The following is a 19,919-nucleotide window of genomic DNA, read 5'->3' on the forward strand; positions in this document are numbered from 1 at the left end:
ACAAACCAGCAATTTAACTGCAGAAAGCAAACATTTATCATGTCTTTCCTATGTGAACTACGCCTCAGGGTAACCAAATATTGACAAAGGAAAATTCTTTATTGAAAAATTTCAGCTAACGAGTGCATAAGGAATGATACAAGTAAAATATTGCCATTTTACAACCCCCACTGAAATAATGGATCTAAGCAGTGAACATCAACTGTTTCTAAAACTATTAGGTGAAAGGCTGAAGGGAAACTTTTTTAATAGATTGATCAGGCTGGCAGTACTGGAACCTATTTGTCAAGGTTAACATCACAAAAAGATAAACGAGCAGACACAGACACTATATACTTCCTAACATGACAAAACAGTAAGTCTATACCAGTCCTGTGATGTATACTTGCCCAAAATAAACAGCAAGAATCTTATCAAGCCTCTATATCTAACCTCCAGTTTACAGGAAAACTGGAAGATAGAGGAATATGTGAAATCACACCACAAGATGCTAATAACAAAATCCAAAATGAAGGAATTTCAATTCTATAGAGAAAATTACCCAGTTTCTTCCACAAATAATATTTTCAAAAAGGGAGGGGAGCAACCTACATTAAAGAGAATTATTCAAATTCAATGTGCGGGCCATGTTTGAATCCTAATTCAAATGAACCAACTGTAGAAAACATTTAAAAAAACAATCATTTGAGCACAATCAGAATATTTAATATTAGGAATTATTGTTATTTTTATGTAGATTAATAATACAGTTATTTTTTTAAAGAGTACTTATTTTAGCAATACATACTAAAATATTTATATAAAATATCTGGGATTTTCTTTAACATGATCCAGTGCTGAAAACAAAAATGTTGGTGCAAATATAGATAGAAAAAAACATATTATATGGATAGATACATAGATGGGAATTGATTTTACTATTCTCTCTTCTTTTGTACATTTGCAAATTATCATAATTAAAAACAAAAAGTTATCCAAAATAGACACATGCTTAATGTGGAGAAAATTTTAAAATATCCTAATTGACTTTGCTTATATTTTCATTTTGATTTTATGCATAGTATTACATGATACAAATTATTTTTAAAGTCTGAAAGAACTATTTCAATAAGTAAAAAATAAAAATTCTAAGTGATAAAAAAGCAATATATCATAGTTTAATTGGCAGTATTCTTTTCTTTTGTAAGAGTACATAAAATAATAGTGTATCTTATAATCAATAATGTTTTACATTTAATAAAAATAAATTATTACTTATTGGAGACACTGAAATGTATTTCTTATCAGGAAATGATGACTATACAATTTTTAAAGCCAAATAGGATAAAATGTTTCTGTGATTTCAAAAGTCAATGAAAGGAAGAATTCAAGAATGGAAAGACAAACCTTGATCATCTCGGCCTCTATCTGCTGATGAACACCTATGTAACTTTTCTTCACCTGCTGCTTGTCTTTGATCATCATGGTGAGCCTGTGTAAGGGTCCAGAATTGAGGTCCTCTGCATGTGTCTTCATTATTCTACTAAGTTGTTCCGTCTGCTGAATCATAAGTAGCCATGACTTTAAAAATAAAAAAGAAAGAAATAAAATTAGCACTTGTATTAGAGGTTTCTCTTTGGCTGTGTTTTAAGTATTCAATAACTCTATTTAGTTTTATACAAATTATTACATTAATACAAAAATGGCAGGTTTCTAGCAATTGTGCAATGAGCTACGAATGTTTCATATTTAGCATTCTCAACTTCAAGTGCAAATGTTTCAAAAGAAAGTATCAGAGTCTATGCAAACTGCTAGGAAAGGGATTAAGGGACTCTGAGAATCCATTTGCAGTCTTCTGTTTGTTTTTCAACACCATGATAGTGCTTCTGCTCACACAATTCCAATTTCTCAGCAAGGTCACCATGTCCTAACGGTCAAAGGCAACAGAAATTTTCCCATCTTTATTCTTAACCTGTCTCTCTCTGGCAACTCACTTCTTCCTGAAACTCTTCTTTTGTGGCTAGCATGACTTCTTATTTTCCAACATACCAACTTGTCTTCCTCCCTTCCTGAAAATGCTTTCTCAGTCTTTGTACCTGCTCTTCTTTTGCTGCTTACATCTGAAATACAAGTATTCTTTGCATTTTTATCTATAGTCATTCTCTTGTTTAAATAAATACCATTAGTTCTCAATGGTTTTTCCAGAACAGTACATTGCCTCAATAGCAGAGACACAAAATGGTGGGTTTTGACAAGTGGGCATATGGATATTGCTGGAAGAACAAGTCATTTGTTATCAGATTTTCTAACTAATAAATACTGAAAATAGTAACAGAGTAATTATTTATTCAGAAACAATTATTGGAGAATTACCACAGTCAAGGAGATCCATGTTAAAGATACAGAAACTGGACAAGATATGGTTTCACATATTTACAAGAATATTTTTTCTACTTTATTACTTTTTATCTGTGAATAAACAAAATTATTCTCTTTCCGTTGATATTCCAACATAATCCTAAATTAAAATTTAATAAGCATCTAAATCAAAACAATAGCCTAAAGAAAACAAATTCTTAGTCATAGATCTATCCAAAGTCAGACTTGATAATCTTGTTTTTGATACACTGCTCTGTAGGTTTATCTAAATAAATAGATAAACCTTTGAGGACATTTGTTTAGGGAGGGGGCTCATTTTTAGTTGTAAATGTTATTGTGAACACGAAACAAGCCATGTGGCCTATAAACTCATCACATTTACTTTGAAATTCGAAAATCTAAGTAGTACCAACATGCTCCTGATACCACAAAGGAATTTAAAACTACCGTAGCTCTTCCATCAAAACCTGAGTTTTAACAAAGATGAAAACAAGTTTCAAAACTATACACACATGGATTAAAAACATAAACTGAATCGCCCTAATAACTCTTGCAGCTTTGCCTTTTGATCTGATACTATCACTCTAAAAAACACAATGTTGGGAAAACATTTTATAGTATGTGCATAATGTTCAGGCTACCCAAAAAAAGGGAGAGGAATCAGTTCTGTCTCTACCTTAAAAAAAATAAATATTCTCTAAGTGCTTTGTAGCAATACATTTTTGTGATTCTACATGGAAGTCCTTGAAGCCTAGGGGAGAAGCCTTGTTGGAAGCCAACATTAAAGACTACAGACCAAGGTCGGCCTGCCCTCCTTCTCCCAGAATGCTACATCTTATCCAACCTAATAACCCTGTTCACTGGAGTCATTGCAGGAAATCTGAACCTCCTGAGATAAGGCAGTATCACCCTGACTGTCAATCCCATGCTGCCCTCACTATCTCCTAATCTGACCCAGGACACTATCTACAGAATCCTGTACCCTCAAGAACTGCTCGGTGATTGGAAAACTCTTTACAGGTCTTATCAGAACTTTCCACTTATCTTCTAGCTTTAGCAAAATCCTGGATCTATCCCACTCCCAATACTGCTAGCAAACATTCCCCCTCTTCCTAAAATATCTCTGCTCCTTTGAAATGCAGGCCAGCCTTTCCCATGAACAATTTATCAGCAAGTCTTTCTGATTCTCCCTCCCAAGTCTACCACAAATCTACCCACTTCTCTCCAACTTCACTAACATCCTTTTGGAGGTTATGATTATCTCTGGCTTAGATTATTACAAAATCTCCTAATCTAACTAACTAGAACAGACTCTCCATGAGGGCAGTACCATGTCTCTTTGTCCTCTCTTCTACTCATGCTCTTTCCCAACCCATTCAACTTAAAGTAGTAAAAAAAAAAAAAAAAAGTCATTCTCCTCCATAAAATGCTACATTGGCTTTCCTTCTCATTTAAAGAAAAATCCAACATACTTCTAAGACCTAGAATGTCTCCTATTATCTGTCCTCCATCCTTCCAATTTCATGTTTTGCCATTCTCTGCCTAAATAAATTCTAGGAGCACTGTTCTTCCTTCAGTTTCCTGAACACTCCCTCTTCCTGGAGGCCCATTCTTTCCTCTCCTACACATTGCAAGATCCATCTCTTTAAGAATCAACTAAATCTCATGTAAATCTAATCTCTCTCTCTGTCTCTGTCTCTGTCTCTGTCTCTCTCTCTCTCTTTCTCTCTCTCTCTGTGTCTCTCTGTCTCTCTGTCTCTCTGTCTCTCTCTCTCTGTCTCTCTCTGTCTTTCTCTCTGTCTCTCTCTGTCTCTCACTCTCTCTCTCTTTCTCTCTCTCATACACACACACACACTTGAAATAAGCCCTCTTCCCACTTTTTAGCTTTACAGATGGTAGAACCTCCATGAAGTTACTAATCTCTGAGTTGCCTAACTTCCTCTGTGTGTTTTCATCTCTTCCAAAACTTTTTTAACATATTTCCCCAAATTAGGTCCTATCTATTGAACTACCTGATGAAATTTCTGTCTTCCTGACTAAATCCTAAGTTTCACAGATAAGAATTCAAAGAGATCAATAACCATGGAGTACATTGGTTATCATAAAACAATGATTTTGTACTCTAATAAAGTACAAAGCTCAAACATTTTTGCTAGTGAATAATTCCAAACTGTTATGAATCAGATACCTTTGTTGCTACCTAAATTGTTTCTAAGAACTGAGAATGAAAAAAAAAAATCCCTAAAATGACCACAACATAGACATCAGAAAATGACAAAGACATTACTAAAATAAATTCACTTATGAATAGCAAGGCAACAATCTTTAATAAAACATTACTAGGACTAATGCTAGAAAACAGACATAACTAATAATTCAAGTAAGGGACTTCGTCTGGCCATGACATGATTACAGAAATCAAACTCATGTTCCCATTTAAAAACAACTAGAAAACTGGACAAAATGTATGAAACTACTATTTTCAAACACTGGACAACAGCACAGGATTGAACCAAAGAGAAGTGAAAACCCTGAAATTGCCCATTTTCTGCCTGAAGGTACTTCCCAAAGGGAAATGCAGAGAGGAAATCTGAGAATAGAAGTCCAGAACCAGCACAGACTTAAAAGCCAGAGTTAGAAGTCTGATTTATGTTAATTACAGTGTCCAATTAGAGAGTTTTAGATAGAGGAATACAGGGTCATTATAGGGAGTAAACAGAAGGTCAGGGAGAAAATTTCCTGGGACTCACACCAATGATATTTGTTTACTTTTTTGTCTCAAATAATGCAAAGCCTCACCTGATCTGTATTGTCTTGAATTGTAAATAAGTGGTCTGATTTCACAGATTTTAATTACAACTTACCAGAAGAAAAATAAAATGCTATTAGGGAAATCTTAAAAAATAAAATCAGCCAAGATGGAGTAACAAAAGCCAAACTTACCCTTCTACCTGAAACTACCAAAAAATGGACGAAATACATGACATGACAGTTTTGAAGACACTGGGTATCAGGCAATGAGGGGTATGTTTGCTGAAAGAAATAAAACATACAAGCTGAGCCCTGACTTGAGAGGCTGTGCACAGGGGGAGAAACTGAAGCAGAGCGCAGAAGAATCCCTGAGTTGAGGAGACACCGCAGAGAGTTTAGGAAGACAAGGCAGCTGCAGTCCCTGGGACAGACTCCTGGAGAGGATGGAGGTACACAGAGTGAGAAGCCCGGAGATCTGCAGCGAGCCCTCTCCTAGTATTCAGCAGGATGCTGATCAGTGCCTGTCTGTGAGGAATCTACATGAGCTGAAAAGATTAGAGCGAACAGTGGCTGGTGCTCACACATGGTTGGGAATCGCACCTATTCTGACCAGCCACCCCAGAAACACTCATAATCCATCGGGTATTGGGTAGAATACTCAGAAAGGTTTTGCCTCGGTAGTGGGGAGTAATTAGCCCTGGACTTTACAGTGCTCTGGTCCTGCCTACCAAATCTTAAAATCAAGATCCAAAGGATCAGACTCTTTCCTAGTAACTTAACTGTTTCATTTGTGCTGTCAAACAGAACTCAGCAACACATGGCAATATATATTATGGAAAATGAAACAGAAAAAAAACAGAATTAAACATAGCAATAGAGATAGAGATATACAGAATATGACTGAGTTGTATAACACCTTCTAAAGGTCTATTGGATTGGTGCAAAAGTAATTGTGGTTTTTGCAATTATTTTTAACCTTTCAAACCACAATTACTTTTGCACCAACCTAATAATGTATGTGTACAGGCATACATACCTCAGCGATTTTACAGGTCCAGTTCCAGATCCCGTAATAAAGCAAATATCACAATAAAGCAAGCCTCACAAATTTTTCGGTTTCCCAGTGCACATAAAAATTATGTTTATACTATACTGTATGTACTCTATTAAGTGTACAATAGCATTATGTATAAAAAATGTACATAACTAAATTTTTAAAAAATACTTTATTTCTAAAAAATACTAACCATCATCTGAGCCTTCAGCGAGTCTTAAGCTGGTGGAGAATCTTGCCTCCTTGTTGATGGCTGCTGACTGTTTAGGGTGGTGGTTGCTGAAGGTTGGGGTGGCTGTGGCAGTTTCTTAAAATAAGGCAACAATGAAGCTTGCTGCATCGATTGACTCTTCCTGTCATGAATGATTGTCTGAAGCCTTGCTGTTTGTTAGCATTTCACACACAGCAGAACTTCTTTGAAAATTGTAATCAATCATTGCAAACCCTGCCACTGTTTTAGCAACTAAGTTTATGTAATATTCTAAATCCTTCATGATCATTTCAACAGTCTTCACAGCAGCTTCGGGAGTAGATTCCATCTCAAGAAACCACTTTCCTTGCTCATCCATAAGACCAACTCCTCATCAAATATTATCAAGAGATTGCAGCAATTCAATCACATCTTCTGGTTCCACTTCTAATTCTAGTTCTCTTGCGATTTCCACCACATCTGTAGTTCCTTCCTCCACTGAACTCTTGAATCCTTCAAAGTCATCCATGAGGGTTGGAATCAACTTCTTCTAAACTCCCGTTAGTGTTGATATTTTGATCTATTCCCATGAATCATAAATGTTTTTAATGGCATCTAGAATAGTGAATCCTTTCCAAACATTTTCAATTTACTTTGGCCCCATCCATCAGAGGAATCACTATCTATGGAACTATAGCCTTATGAAATGTATTTCTTAAGTAATAACACTGGAAAGTCAAAATTTCTCCTTGATCCATGGGTTGCAGAATGGATGTTGTGTTCGCAGCATGAAAACATTAACCTCATTGTACATCTCCATCAGAGCTCTTGGGTGACCAGGTATATTGTCAATGAGCAGTCATATTTTGAAAAGTCTTTTTTTTTTTTTTTTCTGAGCAGCAGGTCTCAACAATGAGCTTAAAATATTTAGTAAACATGTTGTAAACAGGTGTGCTGACATCCAGGCTTTGTTGTTCCATTTATAGAGCACAGGCGGAGTAGTGCTAGCATAATCTTAAGGGCCCTAGGATTTGCATAATGGTAAACAACATTGGGTCCAACTTAAAGTCAACATCTACATTAGCCTCTAACAAGAGAGTCAGCCTGTCCTTTGAAGCTTTGAAGCTCGGTATTGACTTCTCCTCTCTTGTTATTAAATCCTAGAAGGCATCATCTTCCAATACAAAGCTGTTCCATCTACACTGAAAATCTGTTTAGTGTAGCCACCTTCATTAGTTATCATAACCAGATCCCTGGATCTGGATAACTTGGCTATAGTTTCTACATTAGCACCCGCTGTTTCACCTTGCATTTTCATGTTATATAGATGATTTCTCTCCTTAAACCTGATGAACCAAGCTCTGCTAGTTTCAGACTTTTATTCTGCAGCTTTCTCACCTCTGTCATCCTTTGTAGATTTGAAGAGAATAAGGGCCTTGGTCTGAACTAGGCTTTGGCTTAAGAGAATGTTAAGGCTGGTTTGATCTTCTATACAGACCACTAAAACTTTTTCCGTATCAGCAATAAGGCTGTTTTGTTTTCTTACCATTCATGTGTTCACTGGGGTAGCACTTTTAATTGTCTTCAAACACTTTTACTTTGCACTCATTGTTTAGTGCAAGAGGCCTAACTTTTGGCCTATCTCAGTTTTCTAGATGTCTTCCTTATTTCTAGCTTTTGATTTAAAGTGAAAGCCATGCAATTCTTCCTTTCACTTGAAGGATTATTGTAGAATTATTAATTGGCCTAATTTCAATATTTTGCCTCAGGAAATAGGGAGGCCCAAGGAAAGGGAAAGAGACAAGGGACATGCCACTCAGTGGAGCAGTCAGAACACACATAGCATTTACTGATTAAGTTCACTGTCTTTGTGATGCCCCAAAAACAACTGCAATAGCAACATCAAAGATCACGAATCACAGATCATCATTAACAAATACAATAATAATAAAAATATTTGAAATATTGTGATAATTACTAAATGTGACAGAAACACAAAATAAGCAAACTCTCTTGGAAAACTAGCTCCATGCAGTTGCCACAAACCCTTAGATTGTTAAAAAAAAAAAAAAAAAAAAAAACAAAAAAACAAACAAAAAAAAAAACGCCATTCAATGTCTGCAAACTGTAATAAAGCAAAGAACATTAAAATGAGGTATGCCTGTAATTAGAAACCTCAAAAGAGAAAGAGAGGAGATAGGAAAAGTATTTGAAGAAAAATGGTTGAATATATTCAGGCCCCCAAAACCCACCCATTCAAGAAGCTCAATGAACCCAAGCACAAGAAGCAGGGGAAAAAAAACAAACAAACAAAAAAACAAACAAAACATACTCTCAGTACCATATCTGAGTCACAAAGCCTTGGGACATTCAAATATTTCATAAAGATAATATAATAATTTTTATAAACCAGGTATATATATGAAATCCTGATGATTCTGTAACTCATTCTGATGAATTCATGCATGTCTTATTTTTTCTTAAAGCATTTAAAATTTCTTCCATCCATCCATCACCATATATATATTTGACCCCCCTATGGGTGGTGAGCACACAATGCAATATATAGATGATGAATTATGGAAATGTATTCTTGAAACCTATATAATTTTACCAACCAATGTCACCCAATAAATTTAACAAATTTAAAAAAAAATTTCTTCCCCTATAAATGGAAGAACTGACTAGTCTCCTTCCCTGCAAACTTTATGTCATGGTATCCAGAACCACAGGTACATTCTCATCTGATGGAGCTTTTTAAAGAACCAAAGGACTGAGGTTACCTGGTGAGTCAGCGAGACATGGGTCATCTTTAATGTCAGGAGAATTTCACCTTCTCTAATTAAAGTCTTTCTATCAATGATGGGGTTGACTTTTTTAAGCCCCCATTATTTCAAATACTATAAATTATCAGATTATTAAACACTAACAAACAACTAAAATAAATCCTGAATGAAAATACTATGTAGACAAAAATGATTGACTATTTTTAAAATATAATAGAAAAATATGATCAACATAATCAGAGTCAATAGTTGGGTTCTGAAGACTGGCACCAAATACGCTGAGCTGCATTAGCTCAGCCATTGCCCAATCTCAGAAGTAAGACAGCCATTTCCAGAAAATACATGACTACGAGAATCTTATTATTGCTATTAAAAACAGTAAGTCCAAATACCTAAACACAGATCAGGCCAGGAAATAAACTAAATTATTTTTGCTTTACCAATACTTTTTCTTGCAGCTTCCTAGACTCTGCCCCACAATTGTTTTTGTTCTTTTTTGACTTAAAGGCTACTTTTATTGTTCTGAGGGAGAACACTATTGAGAAAAATGACTAGCGAGAGTCACCTTTACTGGTCAGAAGCAAATCACATAACCTCAGCAGTTTCTCCTGCCAAAAGTTAGGGGTTGAATTAAAGACGTCCATAGTGTCTGCCAGCTTCAGCACTCTGAAATCTAAGTAGATTTTTTCTCTACTTAGCTACTTCCCTTTTTACTGTCATCCTCAGTTTTACGGCTCATGTCCAGAAGATTCCTGTTGACCAGGCTCTCATGGAGCTTTGTTAATGCAGGGCTGGCCTATTTAGAAATTTTAAAGAAAACAATACATTTACAGTTAGTCTCCTGGAGATGTTTGCCTGGTTCCCTCTAGCTTCTGTGTGATATTCTGTTCTATACCCCTCTACGTATATTCCATTCCCATTCGCCATTTATGTCCTAGAAAAGTTGTTCTATCTGTTATCCCCTATTTCCTGGATCCCCAAAAATCTCCTTGATTGGCTCTATCAGCTCGACGTTGCCTTAAAAAACAAAGCTCTACCTTTCATCCCCAAATCCAACCAACGCTTCCAGATACTGCTCTATCTAACCTTTTTTAAAAACCTCTCAAATAGACTTCGAAGGGGGGAAAAAAACAAACACAAAAAAGCATAAAACTCTGCATTTGCTCCCAGAAGGTATGAACCAGACTGTACACTCAGGACATTCTCTTACTCTGAAGCTCTATCAAATAAATGTTATTTTCTTCTCTCATGTCCTGTGCAACATCAAGCCCCCAGAAGAGAGGCTGAAGAGAGGTTGATCCATTACTCCACCCCATTAAAGCAAAGCCTGCTAGACTAGACGACCTTCTGCTCCTCTTTTAACATTACCTACCACCTGTAGGCTTTCTTTTATCTGGTCTTTATAGCAACACTCCAAGGCAAATATCTTCATCTTATACATGGTGTCAGAGACATTAAAATAATCTGTCCAAGGTCACACAGGTAATGAATGAAGGAGCTCAGAGTCAACCCAAATCTGCCTCTGAATGTGCTAGACAAGATACAACCTAAGATGCTTGGGGGAATACAAAGGTATGGGAATCTAAAGACCCTTGTATTAAAGATTACTTTGAGAACAACTACCGAAGCTAAATTGATGAGTAGTTTATAAACTGGTTACAGATGACACAGTAATCTTTAATTAATCTGTATTTAGTACTTTATCATTAAATTAGAGGCTAAGAGACATTAGGAAAAGCTATCTGCTCCCTTTAGGCCATCTACTTTGTAGCATGAGTACCTTCTAAAGGGAAGAAGTCCTTCTAGGCTAAGATGAGTAAGTCATATTGATATGACATGCTCTGTTAAAAGAAATGAAGATGAAAATGAAAGACGCCTCTCACTATATTTGGGTTTCTATCCAGAATAATGACCCATACCTCAAATCTCCCTAAGCAGAACAACTAAGAAATAAATCATCATCTTACCTAACCAACCCTAAAGAATTAAAAACAGCACCACTTTAAGATAAATACACAAATACTACTCATTTCCCTTCGTCCCAGAGAAACAAAGTTACTGGTTTAAGACTTAAGCTTTAGAACGTTTTTCAGAATGCTGAGTTATGTATTGAGTAATAGTAATATTATATCATAAAATATATGATATATTTTCTATCTGTTTCTATGAAATGTATTATTTCAAAAAATTTTCAGAATTCCTAAATGTGACTGTGACTTTTTTATGTTGTTTTATGATCAAAAATAGTTCCTAAAAATAAATGCATCCCTTATTTCACAATAAAAAAAGGAATAAGTATTCAATTTATAGAAATTTTATTCTCCCCTATTCTACCCCCCACGCCCCCAAAAAAGAGAGCAGTTGCATAAACTAAATAGCATTCCAGGTTACTAAAATAATTAGCATAAATCCTAGGTGCCTATTTTACTTTAGGAAACCAATAGAGGTAAACAGTATTAGTTATACTAGGATGAATACACAATAAAAAGAAACTGTACTCAATTTTGGAAAGAAAACTACATATAGGAAAAAAAATTATATATTTTAGAAACATATATCATGCTTTTCACCTCTGAAGTAACAGATGTGTGGTGATGTAAATCAGTATTTCATAAACAGGTAAGTAATTTAAGTGTCCTGAATTCATTATACCAAAAAGTATTTATTCCAGAAAAAGTCAAAGAACAAACTATGATTGGAGCTATAATTACAGTAAAGCATTGAATATAATCAACAAGATGACTCAAGCTTAAAAAAAACACCTAAATAATAGTTGCCATAAATAGCTTTTCTCTGCAGACTATATCTTCCAACTACTTGCTGTCTTTCTTCTTGCTTGAATATTTTTATGAAAATGCATAGTTTCCATACCACACAATAATAAGAAGAACGTTTTTGGAATTTCTGAGTCCTTATCAGATATAGAAATCCAGAAAACAAGTTATTATTAAATTTCCCTAAAACTGAGGTTTTCAAAGATTGAACTGCAAGTGCAAAGGGAACCTGAGGTACTACTTCCCATTAAGAAAAGCCTGTCTTTCTGCATTTTGTCCAAAGTTTCCTGGTTTCCCCAGGCCAATGGTTCACAACTCTGCCTGCAATAAGAATCACAGAGGTTCTTTTCAAAAATACCATTTCTTGAACCCCACAGCCAGAGATTCTCATTTAATAGGTTTTGGATAAAGTCAAGGCATCAGTATTTTAAAGCTCCTCAAGTAATTTTAATGTACAAGTTCTGCTGTAACAAAATATTTGTATCGTTAATAATTACGGGGTGTGCAAAATCACACAATAAAAATCACAGAGTTTATAGAAAAGGATTTACAGGCACAACACTCCAAAATTACTGAGGGACGCATTAAAAAAAAGACAGGAACCTATTAAAAACTTTGCACACATCATTTACATGCATTAAATGGTGAAAAAAATACATAAGTACTACAATTAACATGACACTTTACCTTTAAAAGACTTGAAGTTTGCTTGTCAAAGTAGGTGTCAGAAGAAAGAGCTACCTGAATTTGGACAGAAAGTTGCAATATAACATAGGGATAAGTGTGGCTCATAACATAAGGAGTAAACAGAGGTGTCCGATAAATAATGAAAGTGTGTGTCTGTGCATTTTATGTATCCCTAAGTAGCTCAGTTCAGCTGGGTAGTTCTGAGCATTCACCAAGCGTGTCTTCCATGTTTGTGCATAAGCAAATACAAAATCACATTATGCTCAAATTGCTCCCTAAGATATAAATTGCACTGGAAAAAATTCATGTCTTAAAATCAAACGTTGTAACAGAAATAATTCTACAGTCAGGCTTAAAAATTACTTCCGTAAATACTCGCATATATACATATTTACAGTTCAAGTGATATTATATGTATATATGACACTAAATAATAAGGCTGGTTCATCAAAAAGCATTTTCACTACTTTTAATCCCACATAGTATATGGAACATAGCCAATATTTCAATGTACTTTGTGTTTAAAAGGTAAGCCAATATCGACCTTAAAATACATTATTTCAGAATTACCTATATCACTACACTATTTCAGAAGAGAGCTGACTATCCTGACCAAAATAATTTTATTTTTACTTTTTTCTGCTTTATTGTAATATTAGTAACACATATTTATAAGTTTAAGGTGTACAATATGACGATTTGATATAGTACATATTGCAGCGATTACCATAACAAACTTACTTAACACACCCATCCCCTCACATAATTACCTTTCTTCCCTGTGTTAATAACATTTAAGATCTATTTTCTTAACAACATTAAGTATATAATACAGTACTACTGTAAATTAGAGTCACCAGGCTGTGCATTAGATTTCCAGAACTTATTCATATTACAGCTGAAAGTCTGTACCCTTTGAGCAACATTTCCCCATTGCTCCTGGCAACCACCATTCTACTCTCTATTTCTGAGTTTGGCTTTTCTAGATTCCACATATAAGTAGAAACATACAGTATTTGTCTTTCTCTGACTTATTTCACTTAGCATAATGCCCCTAAGGTCCATGTACGTTGTCGAAAACAGTAGGATTTCTTGTTTTGTTATGGCTGAATAATATTCCACTGTGTATACATACCATATTTTCTTTATCCATTCATTTATTGATGGACACCTAGGTTTTTTCCATATCTTAGCTATTGTAAATAATGCTATAATAAACATAGTGGTGCAGATATCTCTTTAAGATAGTGATTTCATTTCCTTTAGATAAATACCCAGAAGTAGAATTACTAGATCGTATAGCAGTTCTATTTTTTACTTTTTTGAGGGAACGCCATACTGTTTTCCAAAGTAGCTGTAATAATTTGTACTCCCATTAAAAGTATAAAAGGTTTCCCTTTCCTTCACAGCCTTGCCAACACTTGTCCCTAGTTTTGTTGATAACAGACATTCTAAGAGGTATAAAGTGATATCTCATTGTGGTTTTAATTGTGCATTTCATTGATGATTAGTGGTGTTAATTGTGCATTTCATTGATGATTAGTGATGTTGAGCATCTTTTCATATACCTGTTGGCCATCTGTATGTCTTCTTCAGAAAAATGTCTATTCAGATCCTCTGCCCATTTTTTTATTGAATTAAGTTTCCTGGGGTGACAGTGGTTAATACGTTATATACGTTTCAAGTGTACAATTCTATAATACACTCACCCATATATTGCATCATGTACTCACCACCCAAAATCTAGTCTCCTTCCATCACCATGCATTTGGCCTCCTTTCCTCTCTTCATCTTCCCCCAGCCCCCTTTCCCTCTGGTAACCACCATTCTATTGTCTGTGTCTATGAGTCTGTTTACTTTGTTCTTGGTTGCTTTCTGTTTTATATCCCACATATGAATGATATCGTATGGTTCTTGTCCTTTTCCATCTGATTTATTTCGCTTAGCATGATACTCTCAAGATCCGGCCATGTTGTCACAAATGGCAGTATCGTATTTTTGCTTATGATCCAGTAATATTCCTACATCTTCTTTATCCAATCATCTATCAAAGGACATTTAGGTTGTTTCCATGACTTGGGTACCATGAATAATGCTGCAATGAACATAGGGGTACACATATCTTTATAAACAAATGTTTTCAAATTTTTCAGGTAGCTACCCAGAAGAGGGATTGCTGGAATTGTTTGGTTTTTTGCTATTGAGCTGTATGAGTTCATTCTATTTTGGATATTAACCCCTTATCAGATAGATGGTTTGCAAATATTGTCTCCCATTCCATAGGTTGCCATTTTATTTTGCTGCTTCTTGTGCTGTGCAGAAGCTTTTCACTTTTGCCTTTGTTGCTTATTTTTGCTTTTGTTGTTTGTCCTTTTGCTGTCATATCCAAAAAATCATTCCCAGACCAATGTCAAGGAGCTTTTTCCCTATGTTTCCTTATATTAGTTTTATAGTTTCAGGGCTAACATTTAAGTTGTTGATCCATTTCAAGTTAATTTTTGTGAATGGTGTAAGACAGTGGTCAATTTCATTCTTCAGCAGGTGAACACCAGTTTTCCCAGCACCATTTATTGAGGAGACTATTCTTGGCTCCCTTGTCATATTTCAGTTGACCACATATGTATGAGTTTTTTTCTGGGCTCTCAATTCTGTTCCACTGGTGTATATGTCTGTTTTTATGCCAGTACCATACTGTTTTGATTACTATTACTATTAGATTAATATTTATAATATAGCTTGAAATCAAGAAGTGTGATGTCTCCCACTTTATTCTTCTTTCTCAGGATTACTTTGGCTATTCAGGGTCTTTGTATTTTCATATAAATTTTTAATAGTATTTTTTCTTCTGTAAAAAATGTCGTTGGAATTTTGATAGGGATTGCATTGAATCTATAGATGGCTTTCAATAATGTGGGCATTTTTTAAATATTAATGCTTCCATTCCATGAGCATGGATTATCTTTCCATTCATTTGTGTCTTCTTCAATTTCTTTCATCAATGTTTATAATTTTCAGTGTATAGATCTTTCCCCTCTTGGTTAAATTTATTCCTAAGAATTTTATTTTTTCTGATAGTATTGTAAATGGGATTGTTGCCCTTATTTTTTTTGAGATACTTTGTTGTTAGTGTATAGAAACACAACTGATTTTTGTATGCTAATTTTACATCCTGCAGCTTTACTGAAATGGTTTACTAGTCCTAACAGGTTTTGGGGGAGTCTTACGTTTTTCTATATATAAGATCATATCATCTGCAAACACAGACAGTTTTACTTCTTCCTTTTCAATTTGGATTCCTTTTATTTCTGACAGGTATAATTTTAGATGAATAAGAAAACACAAAGTAAAATTCACCTTTAGCATAGAATAAAACAAGTTATCAAAATAAAATAGCTATTAAACATATGAAAAGATGTTTAACTTCACTCATAGTTAAACATCTAAATACTATTTCTTATCTATCAGATTAACAAAAATTCAAAATTTTGATAAGACACTCTGTGGCCCATATTAAGCAGAAACTGGCACTCTCATACATTCCTGGTGGATATACAAAATGGTACAGAATCTATTAAAAATTTTATATTTATATTGGCAATATGTAACAAAACTACATATACATTTACACTTTGACCTTGAAATGTCATTTCCAGGAATATACCCTGAAGATCCTCATAATGATACAAAAACACTTCTGTAACGTTATTCATTGCAGCATTATATATGATTGTAAAGTGAGACATAAAATTTCATGCATAGTAACTTGATTAAATATCTAAATATTCTCCTACTAAAACAAACCAGCATTCCTAAAGGAAAAGGTTTATTGCAGAACTGGAAAGGAAAACATGTAAGATGAACCTGGAATATCTTAGTATGTCAGAAAATAAGGAAGTGCTCGAAGGTTGCTGTGGAAACAGTCCAGGTAATTGAAAGCAAACATGGCTCCCTAGGCTTCTATCTCCTGTGTCTTCTGAAAGCAATACAAACAACAAAAAAGGAAAAATAAGACCACTCAAAAACCATGCCCTCGGGATTAAAGACAGATGCACACTAAAATAACTTTAAGTAAAAAAGAAAAATTACCAAAGCACAGAGTGTAATTTCTCACACTCATGCTCCAGATTAAAGGAACTGAAGTGACATAACTGAATGAAACGAATGATTCTGGATTAGATCCTGAGTCAGGATGAAAAAAAAAAAAATGCCAAAAAGGAACACTATTGGGACAGTTGGCAAAAGTTAGATGTGGAATATATTTTTTATACTAACATGGTACAATGTTAAATTTCCCAAATTTGGTCCTTGTATTGTAGATATGTTCATAGAAAAGATACACTTAAATATTTACAGATAAAGGGGAATGATGTTTTCAACTAACTTGAAAAACATTCAGGAAAAAAATATATATATAATAAATGCATATTATATATTTATTATACTATATATAGTTATATATTATATAATGTACATTATGTGTAATAAATATATAGAGAATATAACATATATATAACAGAGAGAGTAAGGAAGAAAGAGAGTAAATATGACAAAATGTTGACAATTAATGAGTAGAATGAAGGGCACAGGGGAATATTTGTTCTATCCTTGAAACTCTGGTGTGCACTTTAATTTTTAAATAAGGACATAAAAATCACTAGTTGCAAGACTTCTGCTTCCACTCAAGATAGAGAAACAGAAACTGTGTTATCCTCCTGCCTAAAACAACTAAACACTGAACAAAATATATTTGTCACAACAGCATTCAAGCCACTGGACACCATTCAAAGAAGGACAGTGAACCCTGACAGACTATAAACAAATTCTTGAGCCCTAAGATTATCCCAGTTTACTGAATGGAGAAAATGTTCAGGCCACAGCCCAGGGAGAAAGAGCCATGCAGAACTCATTAATTTCTGTAAGTTAAAGAGACTAAATTCAGAGCACTGAAACACAACGGTAGTCAGGGTACTGGAGAAGAGATAAGGACAAAACACTAGAAAGGAGACAGCTGCATAAAGAAACAACTCAGGTGAACTGCAAAAGACGCCCCCTTGATTATTAGGTTGGTGCAAAAGTAATTGCGGTTTAAAAGGTTAAAAACAATTGCAAAAACCGCAATTAGTTTTGCACCAACGTAATAGCTAAGTACTGATCAACTCAAGGCTGTGAGGACACTACTCTATGCCAAGGAAATAACCCATCCATAAGGGAACACTATCTAGAGCTCACATGGAGTCATGGAATCACGCTAGGTACAACAGTCAGAGGGTAAAACCTCATAAATTGAAGAGCACCCTTTGAGCACTGAGAAGGTTCTTGCCTTAGTAGAGGAATAAATTCACTCTAGATTACACATATCTCTGGTGTTACCTAAAGGCAAGAGCCAAAAAGAGAAGTGAAATGGAAGACATAGCAATAGAAACTAACCACAATGAAACTCAGAGAGAAGATAGAAAAATAAAAAGTATCAATAAACTTCAAACAGCCAAATATGTATCAGACTCCCTGAAGGGGAGAAGAGGAAAGAGGGAGGATTAAAATTTTTTTTTTAAAAAAATAATGGCTGATATTTTTCCAAATGTGATGAAAATTGTAAATCCACAAATCTAAGAAGGTCAGCAAACCCCTAGCCCAAGACACATGAAAAACACTACACACTACACAAAGGCACATAACATAGGTTTATAACACATGTAGTATGATCTATTTGCCTTAAGCACAATTATGATACTATACATAACAAATGATGAAATTATTCCTCTTACCTTGGATACATTGCTGACATAATTCATTTGGATAGTACTTTCCTTATCAACTTGATTACAAAGGTTCTGTAAAGTAGATGCATATTCTTTGTCACTTTTTATCCTTAGCGCCATAAATTTCTTCACTGTTTCCAGTAACCGTAATTCCCAGTCTTGCAATTTTAACACAGCTTCATGTGAATTCTTCAGGTCACTCCCAAACCCCATTTTTGTAAGGCACTGTCTTATCCTCCACACTGCACAAGCGAGCCTTCTAGTCAGCACATATCTGTGTATGTAAACAGAAAAAAAAATATCTTAACTCAAAAGAAAATTAGTCTTCAAAGCAAAGTTATGCCTCATTAGTTGTAGAATTAAAAAAAATCATTACAACTGAATGTTTTCATCGCAAAGATCAGGAACAAGATGAGGATATCCACTCTCACCGCTTCTGTTCAACACGTATTGGATATGCTAGCCAGTACAATGAAATAAATAAAATAATTTCCATTAAAATTGAAAAGGAAGAAGTAAAACTATATTACCAGTTATTATATTTGACATTGCATATACAAAATCCTAAGGAATGCAATAAAAAAGTATTAGAACTTTTATTAGAATAAATAAATAAGATTACAGATCAATATGCAAAAATCAATTGTATTTCTATACATCAGAAATGATTAATCCAAAATGAAATTTAAAAACAATTCTATTTGCAACAGAATCAAAAAATAAATTATTTAGAAACAAATTTTGAGATATAAATGCAAAACTTGTCTTAAAACTATAAAACACTTGTTAAAAGAAATTAAAGAAGACCTAAATAACTGGAAAGATTCGTGTTCATGGATCCTAAAGACTTAAGAAGGCAATATTCTCCAATTTGTTCTGCAAGTTTAACTCAATAATATTAACATCTAAGTTAGCTCTTTTTGTTGCAGAAATTGACAAGCTACTACTAAAATTTATACAGAAATTCAAAGAAAGCCAGAATAGCAAAAATAAATAAATAAATAAATAATAAATCTTGAAAAAGAAAAACAAAGTTGGAGGATTCACACTTCCTGATTTCAAAACTTACTGAAAAGCTACAGTAATCAAGACAATGTGGCATTTGGACAGACACAGACATCAATGAAATAAATAGAGGGTCTAGATATAAATCCTCACATTTATGGTTAAATGACTTTCTATAAGAATGCCAAGTCTATTCAATGGGGGAAAAAGTCTTTTCAACTAATAATGCAGCTGGGTTTCTACATGCAAGAGAATGAAGTAGAATTCTTTCCTTAGAATATATACATAAAATAAACTTTAAAAGGATCATAGATCTAAATATCAGAGCTAAATCTATAAAACTCTCAGAAGAAAACAGTAACTGTTCATGACCTTGGCTCAGGTGATGATATCTTAGGTACAATGCCAAAAGTACAAGCAACAAAACAAAAATACATAAATTGGATTTCATCAAAATTAAAAACTTCTGTACTTCAAAGGCCACCATCAAAAACAGTGAAAAGACAACCCACAGAATGGGAGAAAATATTTGGAAATAATATAAGAAAGGCATTT

General features: G+C 34.3%; 1 protein-coding gene across 5 annotated transcripts in view; it reads right to left on the bottom strand.

Moving 5' to 3' along the window:
• FER (FER tyrosine kinase) overlaps window positions 1–19,919 on the bottom strand; it is a 375,071-nt gene that overhangs the window by 316,281 nt on the left and 38,871 nt on the right. For all 5 annotated transcript variants that reach the window (XR_013993676.1, XM_081054207.1, XM_081054206.1 and 2 more), the window contains 2 exons: window positions 18,366–18,633; window positions 1,387–1,560 (listed from right to left, as the gene is read on the bottom strand). Coding sequence is in view for 4 of the 5 variants with exons in the window: in XM_081054207.1 (XP_080910333.1) it covers window positions 1,387–1,560; window positions 18,366–18,572 (381 nt within the window). In the remaining variant the exon portion in view is untranslated. The remainder of the gene's footprint in view (window positions 1–1,386; window positions 1,561–18,365; window positions 18,634–19,919) is intronic.

This window comes from Rhinolophus hipposideros (genome assembly GCF_964194185.1).
Source record: "Rhinolophus hipposideros genome assembly, chromosome: 7".
In the NCBI taxonomy this organism is placed as follows: Eukaryota; Metazoa; Chordata; class Mammalia; order Chiroptera; family Rhinolophidae; genus Rhinolophus; species Rhinolophus hipposideros.